Source organism: Telopea speciosissima, chromosome 3 (assembly GCF_018873765.1).
Source record: "Telopea speciosissima isolate NSW1024214 ecotype Mountain lineage chromosome 3, Tspe_v1, whole genome shotgun sequence".
Classification (NCBI taxonomy): Eukaryota; Viridiplantae; Streptophyta; class Magnoliopsida; order Proteales; family Proteaceae; genus Telopea; species Telopea speciosissima.
In genome coordinates this window covers 19,545,760-19,563,824 of record NC_057918.1, presented here as the reverse complement: position 1 = coordinate 19,563,824, position 18,065 = coordinate 19,545,760, and the positions used below count along the sequence as shown (strand labels likewise).

Here is an 18,065-nt window from a genome sequence, read left to right as displayed (position 1 = left end):
TTCCATGGCGTAAATCCAGGAAGACATTAGCTTCACCCCAGCAAAAAGAAAGCAAAAAAAAATACACAAAAACGGTTTTGGAAATCCAGAAATCCAAAGATCGCAGGTTTGCAGCTTTACAGATTGGGGAAAAAATAGAATAAGGGAAGAATAAACCAGAAATCCAAAGATCGCAGGTTTTGGAATCAAATATAATTTGGAAAATAAGTTATGGAGTCAGGAGAGATAGTCACCTTCACAGTAGCAGAATCCTTCAAGGTATTGCTCCAAAGCCTGAGACAAAGGAGAAAAATGCAAAGTCAGATCTCCATCCCAACAAACGACCGATAGAGTTCATCAAAAAAAAAAAAAAAGGACGACTGAGAGAGAGAGAACGAGACAGGGAGAGTGAAAGGTAGAGAGAGCAGAGAGCTACAGAACAATACCTTACAGAGAGAGGGAGAGAGAAAGAGAGTCACTTTCACACTTCACACTTCACACTTCACTTGCAGAGAGGGTTGTGCTAGCGAGGATCACTGTAGCAGAATCCTTCAAGTTGTTGCTCCAAATCCTGAGATAAGGAGAAAAAATCAGAGTCAGATCTCCATTCCAACAAACGACCGAGAGAGAGAGAGAACGAGACCGGGAGAGTGAAAGGTAGAGAGAGCAGAGAGAGGAAGCGAGAGAGAGAGAGGAGATCGACCTGCAAGTTCGTCTCCTCCTCCTCTTCCTTTCCCCAAATCTGGCCTTTGGAGTAACCTGCGTTTTGGGTTTGTGGTTGTCTTCGAGGGTTGCTCGATTTTGATCGACAATCGCGATGCTTGCGTTCTTTGTTCTTTGCAAACCGTCTCCAAGTTGGTCTGTAAAGAACGTTCTTTTGGTAAAGATTCCCTTCGGTTCGTTCTTAAAAAACAAAAAAATGAACCGGCAAACCAAACATAAAATCCCATTTTTTTTGTTCTAAAAGAACGAAAAAGGCGTTCTGAACAGCGTTCAGACATTTACCAAACGCACTCTAAGCAATCCTTTCGACAAATCTGGAGGTAAGTACCAGTTCCCATAATTCTTGTGAGTTTGGGCTTTTTATAGGGGTGTAAATGAATAGCCGAAATTCCTTTTCGTATCCGTTTAGCACTATCCGAATCCGTCCGAAAGCTAAACGGATGCGGATAGGCTATAGCTATCCGAAAAGCTATATTCACATGTAAACGGATAAAATATCCGATCCGTGTCCGTGTCCATATCCGTTTAGCACTATCTGAATCCGTCCAATAGCTAATCGAATGCGGATATAGCACTATCCGTGTAACGCCCCCAAACCGGCCTAGGGGTAAGGGTTGTCACATAAATTCACAAGATCGAAATGGTTTTAGATAGATGAACCAAAATTGAATCATTAGTCATAATCTTCAAATAAATCCTTAATAATACCATCATATAACATAGCGGAAAACTTAAACGGTTAAATTCAGCATTCGATTAATATGAATTCGAATATTTAAAACTAAGGTGTTGGTGGCACCACAACTAAAAGTAAGAATAAATCCCTATTACATCCGTCCATCCAAATATTAAAATAAACCATGTATCAGGGTCAAATCCAAATCCAAATCATTATAATCGTTCCAAATAAAAAAAGATAAATGATTCCATAAATTTTCTAATCATCCCCAATCTGAGTATCATCTCCTCCAATAACTCTAGTGCACTCATCATATGAACATGACTCCTGACTCTCGTCCTCTGTATGGTTAAATAAAGGGGTAAGCTTGGGGAAAGCTTAATGAGTAAGGGGAAACAGAACATAAATATCGATAAACAAATGCATATCCTGAAATGTAATAGAATCTCAAAACATATGTTATATAAATCTAAAAATATCACAAATTCCAGCAAAACATGCCATGAGTTCAAAAGTTCATAAATCTAGTTCCAATTAATAGCCTCAGTATGTTCATAAAATGGCACTGCTAAAAATCAACATATCACCAATATAATCAATAGGATGGGACTCAGGCTCTTGGCTCACAGAACCGATAACGGGCTCCTATGGAGGGAAAACCACTTTCCTTAAACGTCACGCTCTTGCCTCACCCCCCAGTCCACATACCTAAACATAATGGAATTATGAGCTTCGAGCTCTTGGCTTACAGAACCGGACCATGTCCTTAAACGTCACGCTCTTGCCTCACTCCTGTGCTCAACAATCCACCCCAACACATAACCCCCTGTTGGAACGGTTACAGTCCAACAATATTACATTAAAATCATATCTTATAAAATGACAAGTCTCATTATGCTTTTGATAAAATCACAATTATGCATTCTTTCCATAAAAATCATATTATATTTCAAAACATGTATAATACTTCAAAATAGACTTCAAGACAATTATGCACAAATAGTCATGTTGTTTCAAATCATGAAATTTCATAAAACGACAAATCAAATAAAAGATATTTGTATATGAAAATAATACATAGGTTTTGCGGGGTCTCACTCACCTTGCAAGTTTTAACTCAATTCTCACTGCACTTCAAATCACAAAAATAATGATCCAATATCCCCTACATAGATTATAAATAACAAAATCAATAGGTTTATGTACTCTTACAAAGCTGTACCAAACTTGTAAACACGGACAGCCCTCAAATTGTAATATTTCCCCCATTTGTACATATCTAGAGACTCTCAAAATTTACAGGAGACCAATTTACCCTAAAACCAAGATCTCCACCAAAAATCATCTCCAAATTCTCTTATTTTATATTTAAATCATTTGTTTCAATCTTAGTGTACAGATTCTGCCAAAATCTGCACAACATATTTACAAGATATATAAATTTCATATCCCAAACATGATTAAATCCAATTTTTTTTTGGTATTAAACTAGACTAAATAATAATGATCCACACCAAATTTCAAACCTAAATTCTAAGTATTAGTTGGGCTTTCATTATTCCCAAGTTCAGGTTCAAATTCTGCCAAGACAGCAAATTAGTCCCAAGTTCTCATTCAGATGGAATACCAAACGAAATTGGATGGGCCTCAAATTTGAAACAATATTTCATTTACATGTCATCTACAATCCCACCAAAATTGGGGCCCAAAATCCTCACTCATTAAGAAATACAATTATTTTCCTAACAGAAGATAGAATCTGTCCAAAACTGTACACCGTAACAATACCACCTCAAGAATCAATCTCCTATATTCAAATGATCATGAAATAGAGTATAAAAATATTAAAATATATACCTTTAAAAAAAAAAAAAAAACAAGTCTAATGAATCATCTTCTCTCTTGCTCTTACGTGAAATTCTTTTCTCCTTCTCTTTTTTTTTGTTTTTCCTCCTCCTTCTTCTTCTTTATTTCTTCATCTTCAATCCTTCTTTATTTCTTCTTCTTCTTTATTTGTTAGAATAGGTTTCAACCCCCTTTTAATTAAATTTTAAGTTTTAATCTCTTAATTTATTTTATAGTTTATTAATTCATTAAATTTTAAGTTTCTTCATTCTCTCCCTTCCCTTAACTTATCTCAACTTTTCAAGTACACTTGACAAAGAGAATATTTCTTCTCCTTTCAATATCGATTACAGTCCCCAAGTCAAAAGTCAATATTGTGTCCACCAAGCAATCCAAAGCAAAATAAATAAAATTCCTTTCAATTGCTTCCCTCAAGAATTGATCCTTAGACCTGTTTAAATCCATATGGGGTCCTAACCACTAGGGTAACCTCTCTTAGATGTTAATAAACTTATAAATAAATATATTGGGATTCTAGTAACACATAACCATGCACAAAGAAGGAAAAATAAATAAATAAATAAGCATACCCTGCACTAATACTAATAAAATACTAGCAAGGTTTTACCTTTAGTGTGCATGCTAACAACCACAATTCCACCATTCATTGGTTCATTGGTTCATTGGTTTATTGGTACAGATTCTGCACACAAAGTGAAAAGTCCAAATTACCCTTATATTTTGAGCATGGGTATTACAATCCGAGCCGAATCTGATTCGTTTACAACCTTAGGTTTTTATCCACATGGGGTGTGGGATCTACCTCTAACATGTAAGACCCACATCCCATGAATGGTGAGATCCATGTGGGGTGGTACCCCATGTGTGGAGCTGATTCCACGTCAATTCTTCTCACCTTGCATTCTTTCGACATCAATCTTACATGTTTTTGGTATGATGATATTAGGGCTTTTGGGTCACAATTACAAATGGACCAGCAAAAGGGAAGAACAAGAAGACCTCATTAGGACAATAAGCAGTCCTTCTGACAAATCTAGAGGTTAGTACCAATTCCCATAATTCTTCTGAGTTCACATGGGGTGCGGGATCTACCTCTAACATACAAGACCCACATCCCATGAATGGTGAAGCTGATCCCACCTCAATTCTTCTCACCTTGCATTCTTTCGACATCAATCTTATATGTTTTTGGTATGATGATATTAGGGCTTTAGAGTCACAATTACAAATGGACGAGCAAAAGGAAAGAACAAGAAGACCTCATTGGGGCACTCTTTTTGAAGGCACAAGTTAAGCAATTCCTTAAGGCTCATCCAAACTATTATTATTCTCTTTTGCAAAATCACACAAGAAACACCAAAGCCAAGAAGAAGAAGAAGAAGAACCACCATGAATACAAGAACTTTTCAAGATCATTATTGATGAGGCTGGAAAAGATAATTGAGTGTTGGAGTGCTGATGAAGATTGGGCAACACCACCCATTCGTTCGATCCAACTAATAGAAGTGTACATGATAGACTGGTCAGTGGATGTTGCTAGCCTTGATTTATGGCTTAGGGGCATTGAAGTAGAGCTTGATAGAAAATCAGGATTTCTTGGACGGAAATTTTTTTGGTGGACTCTTTGTTGAACTGTGATTTGAGAAATACAAACAATATTATAAATTTATAACGATAAATTTGCTTTTTGATTTTCATTTAAGGTCATCATATATTTCATTTGAGCTTCGACATTACTTCTAGCTCTTGTTTGGGTATTTTTACACAGTGCACCACACTTAAGAATCCAACCGTCCACCCAATATTTGAGAAAATAAAAAGACGCCATGGACAATGTTTTTACGGTTAGATTCTCAAGTGTGGTACACTGGGCACTACACTGCACTTGCAAGGATAAAAATCCCAGCAAATCTCTAAACCCCCCTTTTGTGTCCTTCTATCTCTTGCATTACGTGGAGTTCCCTCCATCATAATTATTTATAATAAATTCTGTGTTTGATAATACTAAAAAGGGGCAATTAGTTAATTATTATCACTATCCTATACTTAGCCTATATTTATTAAAATTACTCTACCTTAAACTTCTTTTCAGATACTACCCTGCTTTTAAAATTTTACATCTCTGTCTACCTTCATGTTTTTAAATATCTTGATTGCCCTTCATTTTCACCTGGTAACTAGTTAATCTATTTATCCATGAAAGAACCAACCGGTTAACAAAAATGACTTTCCCCCTCTCCCTCTCTCTTGGTTCATCTCATTCCCTCTTTCCCGCCATTGGAGAGCTTAGAGGTCTGAAACCGGACCTGCAATCGTGCTAGAAGGGACAACGCCCTCTAGGGTTTTTGGGGTTCAGAGTAAATCTACCATAGCCTTCTTTTAATTCCTCATTCGAATTCCTTCCAAGGCCAAGCCTTCTTTTAATTCCTCATTCGAATTTCTTGGTTTCCTCTTGTTGAACCATGTTTGTGAGATGCATCTACAAAGATTGGTATTCCTTCATATTTTGTGGGCTTAAAATATCCTCAGATTTTCGCTGAAGAACTACTTGTGACCTTGAGAATGAGAAAAAAGAAAAGGTTTATCTGTGATCTAAATCTCTTTCGACTAATATATTTGGTTCCCATTACTTAATTTTTGGTTTGCTGAACTGGGTAAGTTTCATTTTATTATTTTGATTGCAGATTTGTGATGGGTTGGAGAGATCTACTTCTCTGTTAAAAGCTAGATTAGAGCAATTAGCAGGCAAACTTCATTGGTTGAGGGAGTCATCTTCTTCGCTGGAGAAATTTTGACCAGCTGGACTGATTGACTGACCGATCAACTGCCTCACCAATCAATACTCAATCTTCGTCTCATCTCTGTTATCACCCCTTGCCTTCTTTTTTTTTTTTAAGTTACATGGTGCCATTTATTGGGTGTTGGCTCGTTTAACTCCATTTGTTGCAGACTTCTTTTTCCTCTTTTTTGGGTTTAGTTTTTCAATTTTACTCAGTGCTGAATCCAATCTTGGACAGAATTGTGAGAAATTTTGTAGATGAAATCATGAAAAAGATAGCTTTCAATCTTGAATAGAAGAATGAGAGAGCTTTGGAATTCAAAGGAATAGCTTTGGCGTGATTGTCGTTCTCTCCTTTTCTTCGTATTCTGCTCAAATGAGGGGTTGTGACTCCTGTTAAAGCTGCAAAAACTGCCCCACCGTCTGCAACCCCCCCCCCCTCTTTTCCTCCTTCCGCAACCCCACTCATCAAGTTATCAAGGTTTTGTTTCTCTTCTGGGGCTGCCGGGTAGTGAGCATGGGCTGAGGCAAGGTGAAGGTGGATGAGAGCTGGGCTGAGGAAGGAGGAAAAGAGAGGGGGGTGGGGTTGCAAACGGTGGGGCAGGGTTGCCTTTCTGTTCACAGAGGAAGAAAGAAGAAAAAGGAGGAGAAAAAGAAAAGGAAGAACCGGTTAAAATGAAAAAAGGAGGGGTAATTTAGCCATTTAAAAATATCAGGGTAGAAGAAGATGTAAAAGTTTAAAAGCAGGGCAGTATCAGAAAAGAAATTTAACGTAGGATAATTTTAATAAATATAGGCTAAATATAAGATAGTGATAATAATTGCCCCTACTAAAAATTATCTTTTGAGTACATGCATATATTAATGCACTTCCCTATGCAAAAGTCTAAATGTCTTGCCCATTAATCTTGGTGATTCGGATTATGCAAAAGTCTAAAGGTGTAGTCCATTCTTGGTGGACCCGATTATATATTAATGGCAATTTTTTTTTGCATAAGTACGTGAATGATTCTAATTAAAATTTTTTTTTGGTGAAAGACAAATTTATTGAAAGAAACCTCTACAAAGAAGAGTACACAAAGCATCAAAAAGGAGGGAGGAGACACTTGAAAGGAAAATTTTGCACAATTAACACCAACAACAGGTAGAGCATTCACAACAAAATTGCCCTCCCTTAGCATATGTGAGAAGGATACTTGCTGAATATGCCACTTTAAGAGGTGACAATCTGCTAGTAAATGTTGGATGCACCAGGGAATAGAATGATTAACCTCTTTGAACGAATTGATAACCATAAGATTAATACTTTCAATGATAATGTTATGGAAACCTCTTAACAAGGCAATGATCAGAGCTTATTTCACAGCCAAAATTTCTACACAAGGTGAATGATTTTCACCGATTCCGGCAGAAAAGCCAAAGATAAAATTTCCATATTGATGATCTCTCCCAACTCCGCCAATCCCGGCTGGACCAGGATTACTATGACTTGCTCCATCCATGTTAATTTTGATAGCATCCAAAAGCATTACCATTATCAATTAATGATAGTAATGCTTTTGGCTACTTTTGGGAAATGACATATTTAATTCCCTCAATTATCAGGTATTGATAATGCTTTTGGCTACTTTTGGGAAATGACATATTTAATTCCCCTCAATTATCAGTTGCTGATAATGCTTTTGGTTACTTTTGGGAAATGACATATGTAATGCTTTTCAATTATCCTTTAGGTTCCATTTGTTTAGAAGGGAAGATGGGGTGGATTGTTAGGAAGATCAGACTCGCATGGTGGTGGGGTTTTATTAGAGTGGAAATGTTGAGGTAAAGTTACTTTTTTCAGCGAAGTTCTACCAATTTGATGGGATTTTGGATAGCAAAGGGTGGGATTTTGAAATACCACATCAGCATTTTCCCACTTCACCTAAGTTACCTCTAAACAAACGAGGCCTTAGGAAAATTGTGAAAAAACTCCAAATGGCTTGCCCATTCTTGGATATTAGTTATTAAATATAATTAAATTAAAAGAAATGATTCACCTTGATTGGATTTGACTTGTCCGAGTCACTAGGATTTTGAGAATGATGGGTCGAGTGAAAAAACCTTGTTTTCCAACAATGCATTGTTGGCAAACTAGGTTTTAACCAGGAAAACTCATTCTAGCCGAGTCAAAAAATGAGAAACTTGGTCATGAATCATGAAGGCTCGCTCTTTATTAAAAAAGACATTCCTCATTCTGAATTTAATTAGTTTTTTTTTTTTGTCGTTATTTATATTTTATTGTTTGAGAATTTCATTGATTTTCTATGGATTATATGAAATTGGTATTAGTTATCCGGCCTTCTCTTAGGCTTATCTGCCGGTAGACATGGACCTAAGGTTACCCATCTTTTCTCTGTAGACGACTGTATGATTTTTGCAAATACCGTTCAGGCTGAAAGTGAACATATAAGGGACATCCTGACTGATTTTTGCAACTATTCAGGATAAGATATCAATCATACCAAGTGCTTCGTTTTGTTTAGCCCTTGCTCCTTAGGCCCCGTTTGGACTTGTGCATCAACTCTCCACTTTGTTGAAACAACTGATCAAGGTAAATACCTTGACCTCCCAACTTCATTTGATAGGTCTAAAAAGGCCTAGTTCCCTGTTTGGCTCAGTTTCCCAGTCCCCCTAACAAGTGGGTGCAAATAACCACTCTACCCCTACCCAAACACTCTGTCTAAGTGGGATCCACCCCCTTATTAGAGGTATTGGGGAACTGGACCGAGCAAGGGACTAGAGGAGATAATTTTCCGTTGGGCATGTGGTAGGAACATCTTCTCTTCACAACTGGAAAAGAGGCTTTAATTATATTAGTTCAATCGTCCATCCCTGTGTTTGCCACGTCATAAACGCAATCTCACTAATTCCCAACTTTTCCAAATATGTTTAAAGGAGTCTGAATCTATTGTCCATGCCTTATTGCAGTGCCCTTTCTCTGCCTCATATTGGAAGGCTTCTCCTTGCTTTTCCCCTCAATCTGCTGAGGCCGAAGCTATGCGGGATGGCCTCCTCCTTGCTTGTAGTTTGCAGTTACAACAAAGTATACTTTTTCTGGATTGCCAGGTCCTTGTCATGTACTTAAACAGATCTGGACTCCCTTTAGATTTGGCCACTTCTCCCATTCCAGAGTTTGATTTTGTTGTTTTCTATTACATCCTTTGTCGCTTCAACAGTGAAACTGACCTCCTAGCCTCTCGAGCTTCGACTTTACTTCTAGCCCATGTTTGGTGGCAAATCGGGATCTTTATCGTCTCCATTTATCTGCCCCTCCATTTCTTCCATTTCCTCTCATAGGGGTTGGAAATGACCACCCTACCCCCTGCCCAAACACACAGCCCGAGTGGGGTCCACTCCCCCCTATTAGATGTAATGGAAGAAATGGAGGGGCAGATAAATGGAGACGATAATTTTCCTGGCAAATCCCTCCCTTTTTTGTCCTTCTATCTCTTGTATTACGTGGAGTTCCCTCCACCATAATGGTTAATGATAAAATCTGTGTGTTTGATTAAAAAATAAAAATAAAAATTATCCTATGGTTACACACATATGGGGGGTGTCAATTGGTCGGTTTGGATTAGTTTTGGTTTGATTTGAGTCGGTTTCAGTGTTGGAATGGTGAAATTGAAACCAAACCAATAAGAAAAGTTCGGTTTCAGGCTTTTCGGCTCAGTTTGGTTTTTGGGTTTACATTGGTTTCTTGTATCGATTTGTTATCAGGTTGTTTTGGTTTCGGTCCGATTTAGGTTTGGTTTACCATACACATTTATATAAAAACTATAGGAAAAATATGATATTTAGTGGTATTTGGGTTGTTATTGGTTTCCTATCAGGATAGATCGTTTTAAGTTCAGTTTCGATTCGGGTTTTGAGTCAATTTTGGGTTCTTTCAGTTTTTTGATTGGTTCAATTCGGATTTTGGGGTTGTAATCCCCCAAACCAAAACAGTACAATAAGACTTTGGCTCGGTGCGAACCGGGTTATTTCAATTTGGTTCGGGCCGATTATCCCGTTCCCAACTTTGACCACCCCTAAGCGTCACGCATATATTAATGCACTTCCCCATGCAAAAGTCCAAAGGTCTTGCCCACTAATGTTGGTGATTCGGATTATGCAAACGTCCAAAGGTGTTGTCCAATCTTCGTGGACCCCATTGTATATTAATGCATTTTTTTTTTCTTAAGCACGTTTATGGATCCAATTAATGATAATGCTTTTCACTACTTTTGGGAAATGGCATATCCCATTACCAATAAAAAAAACAAGAAAACAAAAAGGGAAATGACATATTTAATGCCCTTTCAATTATCTTTTAGACAAATTGTAAAATAACTCCAAAGGTCTTGTCCATTCTCGGTATTATGTATATTAGTTACCCGGTTTTGAGAATGATGCGTCGAGTGAAAAAATCGGGTTTTTCAACAATGCATTATTGGCAAACCAGGTTTAACCAGGAAAACTTGTTCCAATCGAGTCAAAAAATGAGAAACCTAGTCATGAGTCATAAAGACTCGCTCTTAATTAAAAAAGACATGATCGATTCACTAAATTTTTATCACCTGCAGTTCTCCTGTCAGGTACGGTTCCCTAGTGCCTCTAATAAAAGGGAGGTGGATCCCACCCAGATAGTGTGTTCGGTCAGGGGGTGGAATGATCATTTCAGCCCCCCTATGAGAGGAACCATACAACCGTACCGATTAACGAACCTCAAGGGATAAAGGTCCCCAATTCATTAAGGCTATGTTTAAATTGAGTTGTAGGAAAAACAATAAGTCTGGTAAAAAACTAAAAACTTAATTGAGATTTGGGATATGAAAACACTGGTTTGAAAAGTGATTTTATATCATTTTTCAATGCTATGAAGTATGGTTCGTAATCCCGGTATCAATCAAGGCCGATATCGATCTAGATCGGTCAAAATCAGTAAGGATCAGTCAAACGTGGCAAAAAACCAGGTTTTACAGGATCAATTTTGGTACCGATAAAAAAAAACATTAAAAATTTAAAAAAAAAAAAATCCCAAAAAAATCACACGTATCGAATCAAATTAGGTGAGCCAACCAGATAGACTAATCCACTAATATCGAGCAGGATCGATCTAGGCAGATACTGATCGATTATTATGAACCATGGTACGATGTATGAATGTCTGAATAATATATGTAGTTTTGTCCATGGTTTTCAAATCAAAAATTATTTTTTAATGCTATAATAGCCCACCAAAGACTTCCCATTACTATACCATAATTTAAAGGCAAAAAGGATCAATGGTGTGCTAGTCATTTCGCACGTGACTATGTCTGAACATAGATATACATAATACTATGCAACCGGTTAGCGTTCCTTTTCCCATATATTAAGTTGAATAGCAGCCTTCTCACTCTCCCATTTAATGGTTTATTATTACAGGCCATGTCTATTTCCGAACTGACTTTCCGACAATGTTTCCAACCAACCAACCACCCACTACCTATTAGATATTTACCATAAAAAAAAAAAAACCCACTACCTATTAGATTCAGATTTTTTCTTCGGTGGACCAAGTCTATTATTTGGGCCTTTACCCAACAAAAAAATAAAAAATAAAAAAATAAAAAATAAATATTATTATTATTTGGGGATCATTCAAAGTTCTAACGATCACTATTTAACTCTACTAAGTTCGAACTTGCCTCCATCGAATACTCTCTGTCTCTCTGTGGTGTAGTTCATGTGAGTAGTTTCTTCTCTTGTTCCAGTCATTGTTTCCATCTTAATGTTCTTGGGATTTAATCTTATTGATTCACAACTTTCAATGGGGTTGTAGTTTCTCATTGACTTTCGTTTTGGATATTGTATTGGCGATCGGTGGTTCGATACTTTGTTTTTGATTCTCTTTGAAACTTTTAATAGAGATTCATACAATATCCTAATTGAAAATCCATATCTACGAATTGTAATGCGTGCGCGTATTTTTTTAACAGTTTAATCTGAATTTAGTTACTGTTTTTTTTTTGTCGTTATTTAAATTTTATTGTTTGAGAATTTCTTTGATTTTCTATGGATTATATGAAATTGGTATTAGTTAGAATTCATGAGCATTGGGAGTAATGAATGTAGTTAGTGTAGTTAGCATTTTCTGATTTAGTTTGCCTTGAAAGTTCTTGAAGTTCTGGTGGTTCTTTTCCCTGTTTTTACTGCAACATCTATATGTATTTTTCAAATTTTTTTTTTACTTTTCTGAATTTTGAGACATAATTCTCCATTATTCTTTCTTACAAAATTCATTTGAAAAGAGTCCTCTAGATTAAAATTGTTTTGGTTGAAATTTATGGCCATTGCAGTAAAAAGATGCTTTGAGGGAGAGTCTTTGTTTAGTCACTACATTATTGCTGAAATCCTTGAATTTTCCTAGGCCTTCTTCAAAAAATCTGTTTCTTATACTGAATTAACTTTCAGTTTTTTAAGAATTTTAATTGTAATTTGAAAAACTTTTTAAGAATTTTTTATGTTTAAGATTCACATGCCAAGTATTCCAATATTCTTCTCTGGCAATCTGTATGGTGACTCATATTGTTAGCTTTGTTATTTGGGTTGATTTGTTTACTGTCATATATATTTCTTTTAGAATAATACTCTAACAAGGTTGGTGGAGGCAAGATGTTGGAGAATGGTTTTGATGGAGAGGAAAGAGAGCCTTCTGTGGATGCCTTTACTAATGAGGTATGCTGTTCTTTGGTCATAGAAAATGTAGAGCCTTCTCTCCTTGAGCGTTTCAGTGATGCAATGCATTCTCACCGTACTTGATCTGTTGATTGTTGTCTGCCTGTTTGATTGATTTTAGCCTCCTTTGTTTAAATTTTTTTTGGAGGGGGGGAGGTGTAGAGGGGGTATAAGCAACATCTATTGATTGATTTTTGCCTCCTTTGCTTAGCCTATTATGGTATGTGAATGAATCACACTGGCAGCCGACAGTATATCTTCTCCAGAAGGCTATTCAGAAGAACTGAATGCTCATTCTGTCACTAATAAACTTCCCTATCTACATGGAACCAAATATTCTCTTAATGTTTGAAGTTGTGAAAATTGTAAGTAGAGAATCTTTTTATTTTTTGGGATAAATAATTGAAATTTAATTGGGTGCATTGTGAAAAAGGAACTGTAGATCAGATGTACAATACATAAAAAAAAATGAGCTAAACTGTATCACCAAATAAATTCACTCAAAGGCCTTATTGTTATATCTTGCTGATGGATAAGGCTCTATAAACAAAAACTCCCTCCCTACCTCCTCCCTTGCTATGGCTTTAGCAAAAGAAATAATAGATCATTGCCTCCAAGAAAAAATTCCTTAAAAGATTGTTCTCAACCAGATATTCCTTAAAGCGATTGTGCTCATTATGCACTCTAATTGAATGTTTCTCATTTTGACTCCCTTTTGTTTTAGGTTGAGGTTGACCCTGCTCAACCTGCATCTTTGACTTGGCAACGAAAATTGAACAGTGAAAAGATTGTTCCATCGGAGTTCGGTGTAACTATTCAAGAGATGATGCATATGGTACCGCTAATACTTTTTGGTGCATCTTGAGTAATTGTTTCTTTTTTTTTTGTTGCTAGAATTTTTTATGTAATATATACATAACAAATAAATATAGCAAATAAATTTTTGACAAGACTGTTTATGGCTCTTTTCTGATTGTTTCTTGCATTATGTGTAAGTACAAATTTCTCCATGGGTGCTACATGAAGCAGTTCGTGATAACAAGATATTTGTGAAAGTTGGCTCGCTATTTTTTGGTTCATTTTCTGTCATTTTTATCAGTGATTGCAAACCTAGCCGACAAGCTCTGCCAAGTGGTGGATTTTAAAGGGGGGATACTTGCTATGATATCTTGGTTGCATTTGTGGTCCTACCATAGTTATCAAGGCGTCACCTAGGCGTCCAGACTCCTTGGTCGCCTTGGACGCGTTGGGTGCCTTAACGCCTTGATTTTGGACCCTCTAAAATGGCATGGTCACCTTGCTGCCTTGGTAACTATGGGTCCTACTGTTCTTTCTTTCCTTGTAAGGAGTCACATTGAATATGGTGGGATGAAATGCTTCGACACTGTCAGTTTTGCATTTTTAAGTACTTTATTAGTTGAAAGAGATTGCCCTGGCCATAGTTACCAGAGTGGGTAGCATGTGTGAAATCGAAAAATGATCAATGACAATGGTAACAGATGAGATATTAATGCAAACTGGAGAGAAGATCAGTGCTTGTTTTGATATTACATGGGTTGGTTTTTTTTGTAATAGGCCTAAATAGAAGGTCCAAATATGGTCTGTTAAAGGGACAAGGAAAATTTTGATTTATTTTTTGGTGTCTTAAAGTTGAGCCCAGCAGCAGGAATGGATTCAGATAAAGCTGGGTTCTGTATTCACCCAAAAAAAAAGCTGGGTTCTGATAAGGGAGTCCACTTAGTTGGAGTTATTTTGGTTATATGCAGTAGTTTTTAAGAGTCTTGTTTTTGAAGTTGTTATAAGGCTAGAGTCCTGCTGAGAGTACCAGCTAGTTAGATTACGTATAGGTCTTAAAGAAAGTCAAGTTGTATTTATAGATGGATGATGTACCTACAATTTTTCAGCTTTTGAAAATAAAATTTCTGCATGACAAACTATAGGATGTCAGTCTCAAAGGGAAATGAGTAATATTCTGGTTGGGGAGGGAGAAATGCTGAGAGTTTTAGTTCTAGAGGGAACAGGGGTGGGCTATTCGGTACCTGCTGCTATGTATCTGCTTGTTGGCTTGATGCTGTATTGTGTTTTCCAGGGTTTTCGAAAAGATTTATCAGGATTTTTCTGGTGTTGCACTATTGTGTCCTGTGTTGATTGGACTTCTCACTTTGTTGTTGCTTTTGATCTTGGGTCTTTGAAAATTGCTCCTTGTTTCTGGTCACTGAATGGGGATTCCCATGGTATATTTTGCCTTTTGGTTTGGGTTTCCCTTAGTCTTTCAGTTTGTTTTGAGTGCCTTTGTTCTTTTTGTGGAAGTTTGATAGGAACAAATGTGTTTTTGTTCTTTTAGGGGGATCCTCCATGCCCTTTCTTTTTCACTCTCTTGCTTCCCCCCTCCCCCCTATCTGCTACTTACTTCTAGTTTTGCCTATGCCATTGAATAACAAATAAAAAAAAATTCTGATTTGGACATCTTTCCAAAGGCTCCACTAGGTTATCGACTATGGCGAGATATGAGAGAAGAAGCCTCAAAAGGACGGGTAATTTCTTCTATTTCAAATAGCTGATTTTACTTGATTTCTAGATTGTTTGGTTCTTGCAATACATTCTTATTTGATTAAGATTATAATCTTCATAATCTTTTACTGACAAATATCTTTTCTTTCTTCTCCTTCAGAAACCAATCATGGATGTTTTCACTAAGCGCCTGTACACATCTTGCGAAGGCATCCCCCTAGGTGGTATTGGGTAGGTCTTCATTCTTTGCCTATCAATAAATCTATGTGCATGTTTCTTAGACTTTTAGTTGAGGTAAACTAATGCGGTATTCTAATCACCAAAGAATAGGTTTAGAAAACCTTATGTAAATCCAGAATCATAGGAAGTACAAACCAAAACCAGCAACTGAGATTTAATTTAACCAAAAGACGAAGTTTGACGTGGCCAGAATAGTACTCAAAGCAGACAAACCAAACAAGAGAGATAGTATGCACAAAATTGAAGAACAGAATCTGACCTTGAGAAGAAGAAAAAGAAAAAAAGATAGAAGGACATGTTAGGCCTCTCACCTAATTATGTAGAAAGAATCCCAACAACTCCAGCCTTGGCATCACACCAAGTTTTCCCAACTGCATTCCACAGTAGACCAGTTCTGAATCCCAGAGAACCATGCTCTGTCTCTCACAGAACTCACAGGCACAAGGCTCAATTGTTTCTCAAATTTTTGGGGTTGGAGTCTGTCCCTTTGTCTTTATTTATAACTTCATACCAATCAACAAAATAGGAAACCCCTATGTATGGTAGGGAGAATCACTTACAACGTTAGTCTTCTTCAAAATAGAAACTATTCTAGAACTTCAACAAATCAGAAATTAGGGTTGGAATGTATTACATCTGTCCAGCCTTATAAAAACACTACTAAAATAAAGAATACAATTTACAAAAATAGAAACTGACACTAATCCCGAACAGGCTTTAAATTTTTAATATTTGCACTTCTAGAATTGACCCATTATAATAATAAACCTAAAACTACTAAGCTCATGGCCCATATTAACCCATTGGACACTCAAAATTTAACATATTGGTCCATTCTTGGTCCAAATCCAATGGCCTGGTTTGCTGCTGGCCTTCTTGTACTTTTGAACTGCATCATAAACACTAAACAATTTTAGTTGGTCATAATAATTGACAAAATGATGAATACCTGACTTATAGTGTTGCTTGCTTCCAGCTTCCCTTTTTGTTCCCAAATTTTCTCTATTCTCCTCATTTTTCTACCCATTTACCCTCTTTTCTTCCTCTTCCTCTTCCCCCATTTTCTCATTTTTCCCTTTCTTTCCCCCCTTTTTTTTTTTTTAATCTGGGTGCCTTGAACAATATGGTGATGAGTCGCCTAGAGGTTCAAAAACCACCTTGTCCATCTAGGTGATGCCTTAACAACTATGGTGTCCCCTCTATGTTGCACATGCCAACTCAATATTGCTAATAACATAAACTGCATTGCTCCTTCTGAGTACAGAATATACACTTTATATCCCCACAAACTATAAATAGTTAAATACCCTTAGTCGTGCCCAACCTGCTGAGAATATAGTAATTTTGTGCACTTTTCAAGCCTTCGGTTAAAATATCAGCAAAATGGATCACCAGTCTTGACAAAAGGTGTTCATAACTTCATATTAGTTTGCTGTTCAACTTCTCTTTATTTAAGTGTCAATCCATCTGAATTTGCTATGTGTGAAAATTATGGCTTGTCACAATAAAGAATCATTGACATCTTTAAGTTGGCCATCATTTTCTGGGAAAAGAGTCTTCAACTACAACAATTCACACATGCCATGGACCATAGGCCACAAAGGTACACAATCTAGAGATAGATTGTTTGCCTGTAAATGTCCTTGCCCCACCAGCATCAGTAAAGGCTTCTACTCTCAGCTTATCACATTATCCAAAGAATAAACACTTCCCTGGGGTTCGATACCTGAGATTACATAGCATTTAGGCGAGTGATTCCAGGAGCATGCATGAATTAGCTAGTTACTCTCAAAACATATGCTATTATTATCATGGTTTGAAATTTTGGAGAAATATTTCCGTTTCGATGGCCCTCAAAACAAATAGACATTTGAAATATAAAAAAATACAATATTCATTGAAATGAGGGAAAAGAAATGTGAAATGTTGAAATTATGGTCGAAATAATAGAACACTCCATATAAAATAGCAAATTTTGAATAAAAAAGAAATTGGAAAAATGAGACAAAATTGGCAAAATGAGTTGAAATTAGGGGAATGTGTTAAAATTGCTTGAACGCTTCAAATTTCTTCAAAAACTTACAAATTATTGAGGATCCAAACCTCCAAACTCATTTAAGCTCCCACAACAAGACTGCAAAGAGATATTTGGGTTGACACTACAAGAAAGAGATATGTTCCTAAATTTTTTCATTGTAATTCAATTGTTTTGCTAAATTATATAAGGGAAATGATACAATATGCTGCGCCATACACTAGCAACTTAGGGTCCAAAGGCAAACTACCACAAACATGTGTAAAAAAGGGCGTACCCAGTGCATGAGGCTCCTGCCACTGCGGGTCAGGGGAGGGTCATAATGTACGCCTTACCCCCGCTTCGTGGAGAGGCTGTTTCCCAACTCGAACCCGCAACCACTAAGTCACACTGGTGCATCCTTACAGTTGTGCCAAGGCCTGCCCTCTTAATTCAAACATGTGTAATCAAGCTTAAATAGACACATTTAGTTGGGATAAGGCTGAGTTGTTGGTGTTGTTGTTTGTAAC

General features: G+C 36.8%; 1 protein-coding gene across 1 annotated transcript in view; it reads left to right on the top strand.

Annotated features, from left to right (window-relative positions):
- The window catches only part of LOC122654330 (non-lysosomal glucosylceramidase-like), a 57,242-nt gene that overhangs the window by 22,253 nt on the left and 16,924 nt on the right, over positions 1-18,065 (top strand). The window contains exons 2-5 of the mRNA XM_043848380.1: positions 12,698-12,770; positions 13,495-13,605; positions 15,248-15,304; positions 15,442-15,512. Of these exons, the coding sequence (XP_043704315.1) occupies positions 12,698-12,770; positions 13,495-13,605; positions 15,248-15,304; positions 15,442-15,512 (312 nt within the window). The remainder of the gene's footprint in view (positions 1-12,697; positions 12,771-13,494; positions 13,606-15,247; positions 15,305-15,441; positions 15,513-18,065) is intronic.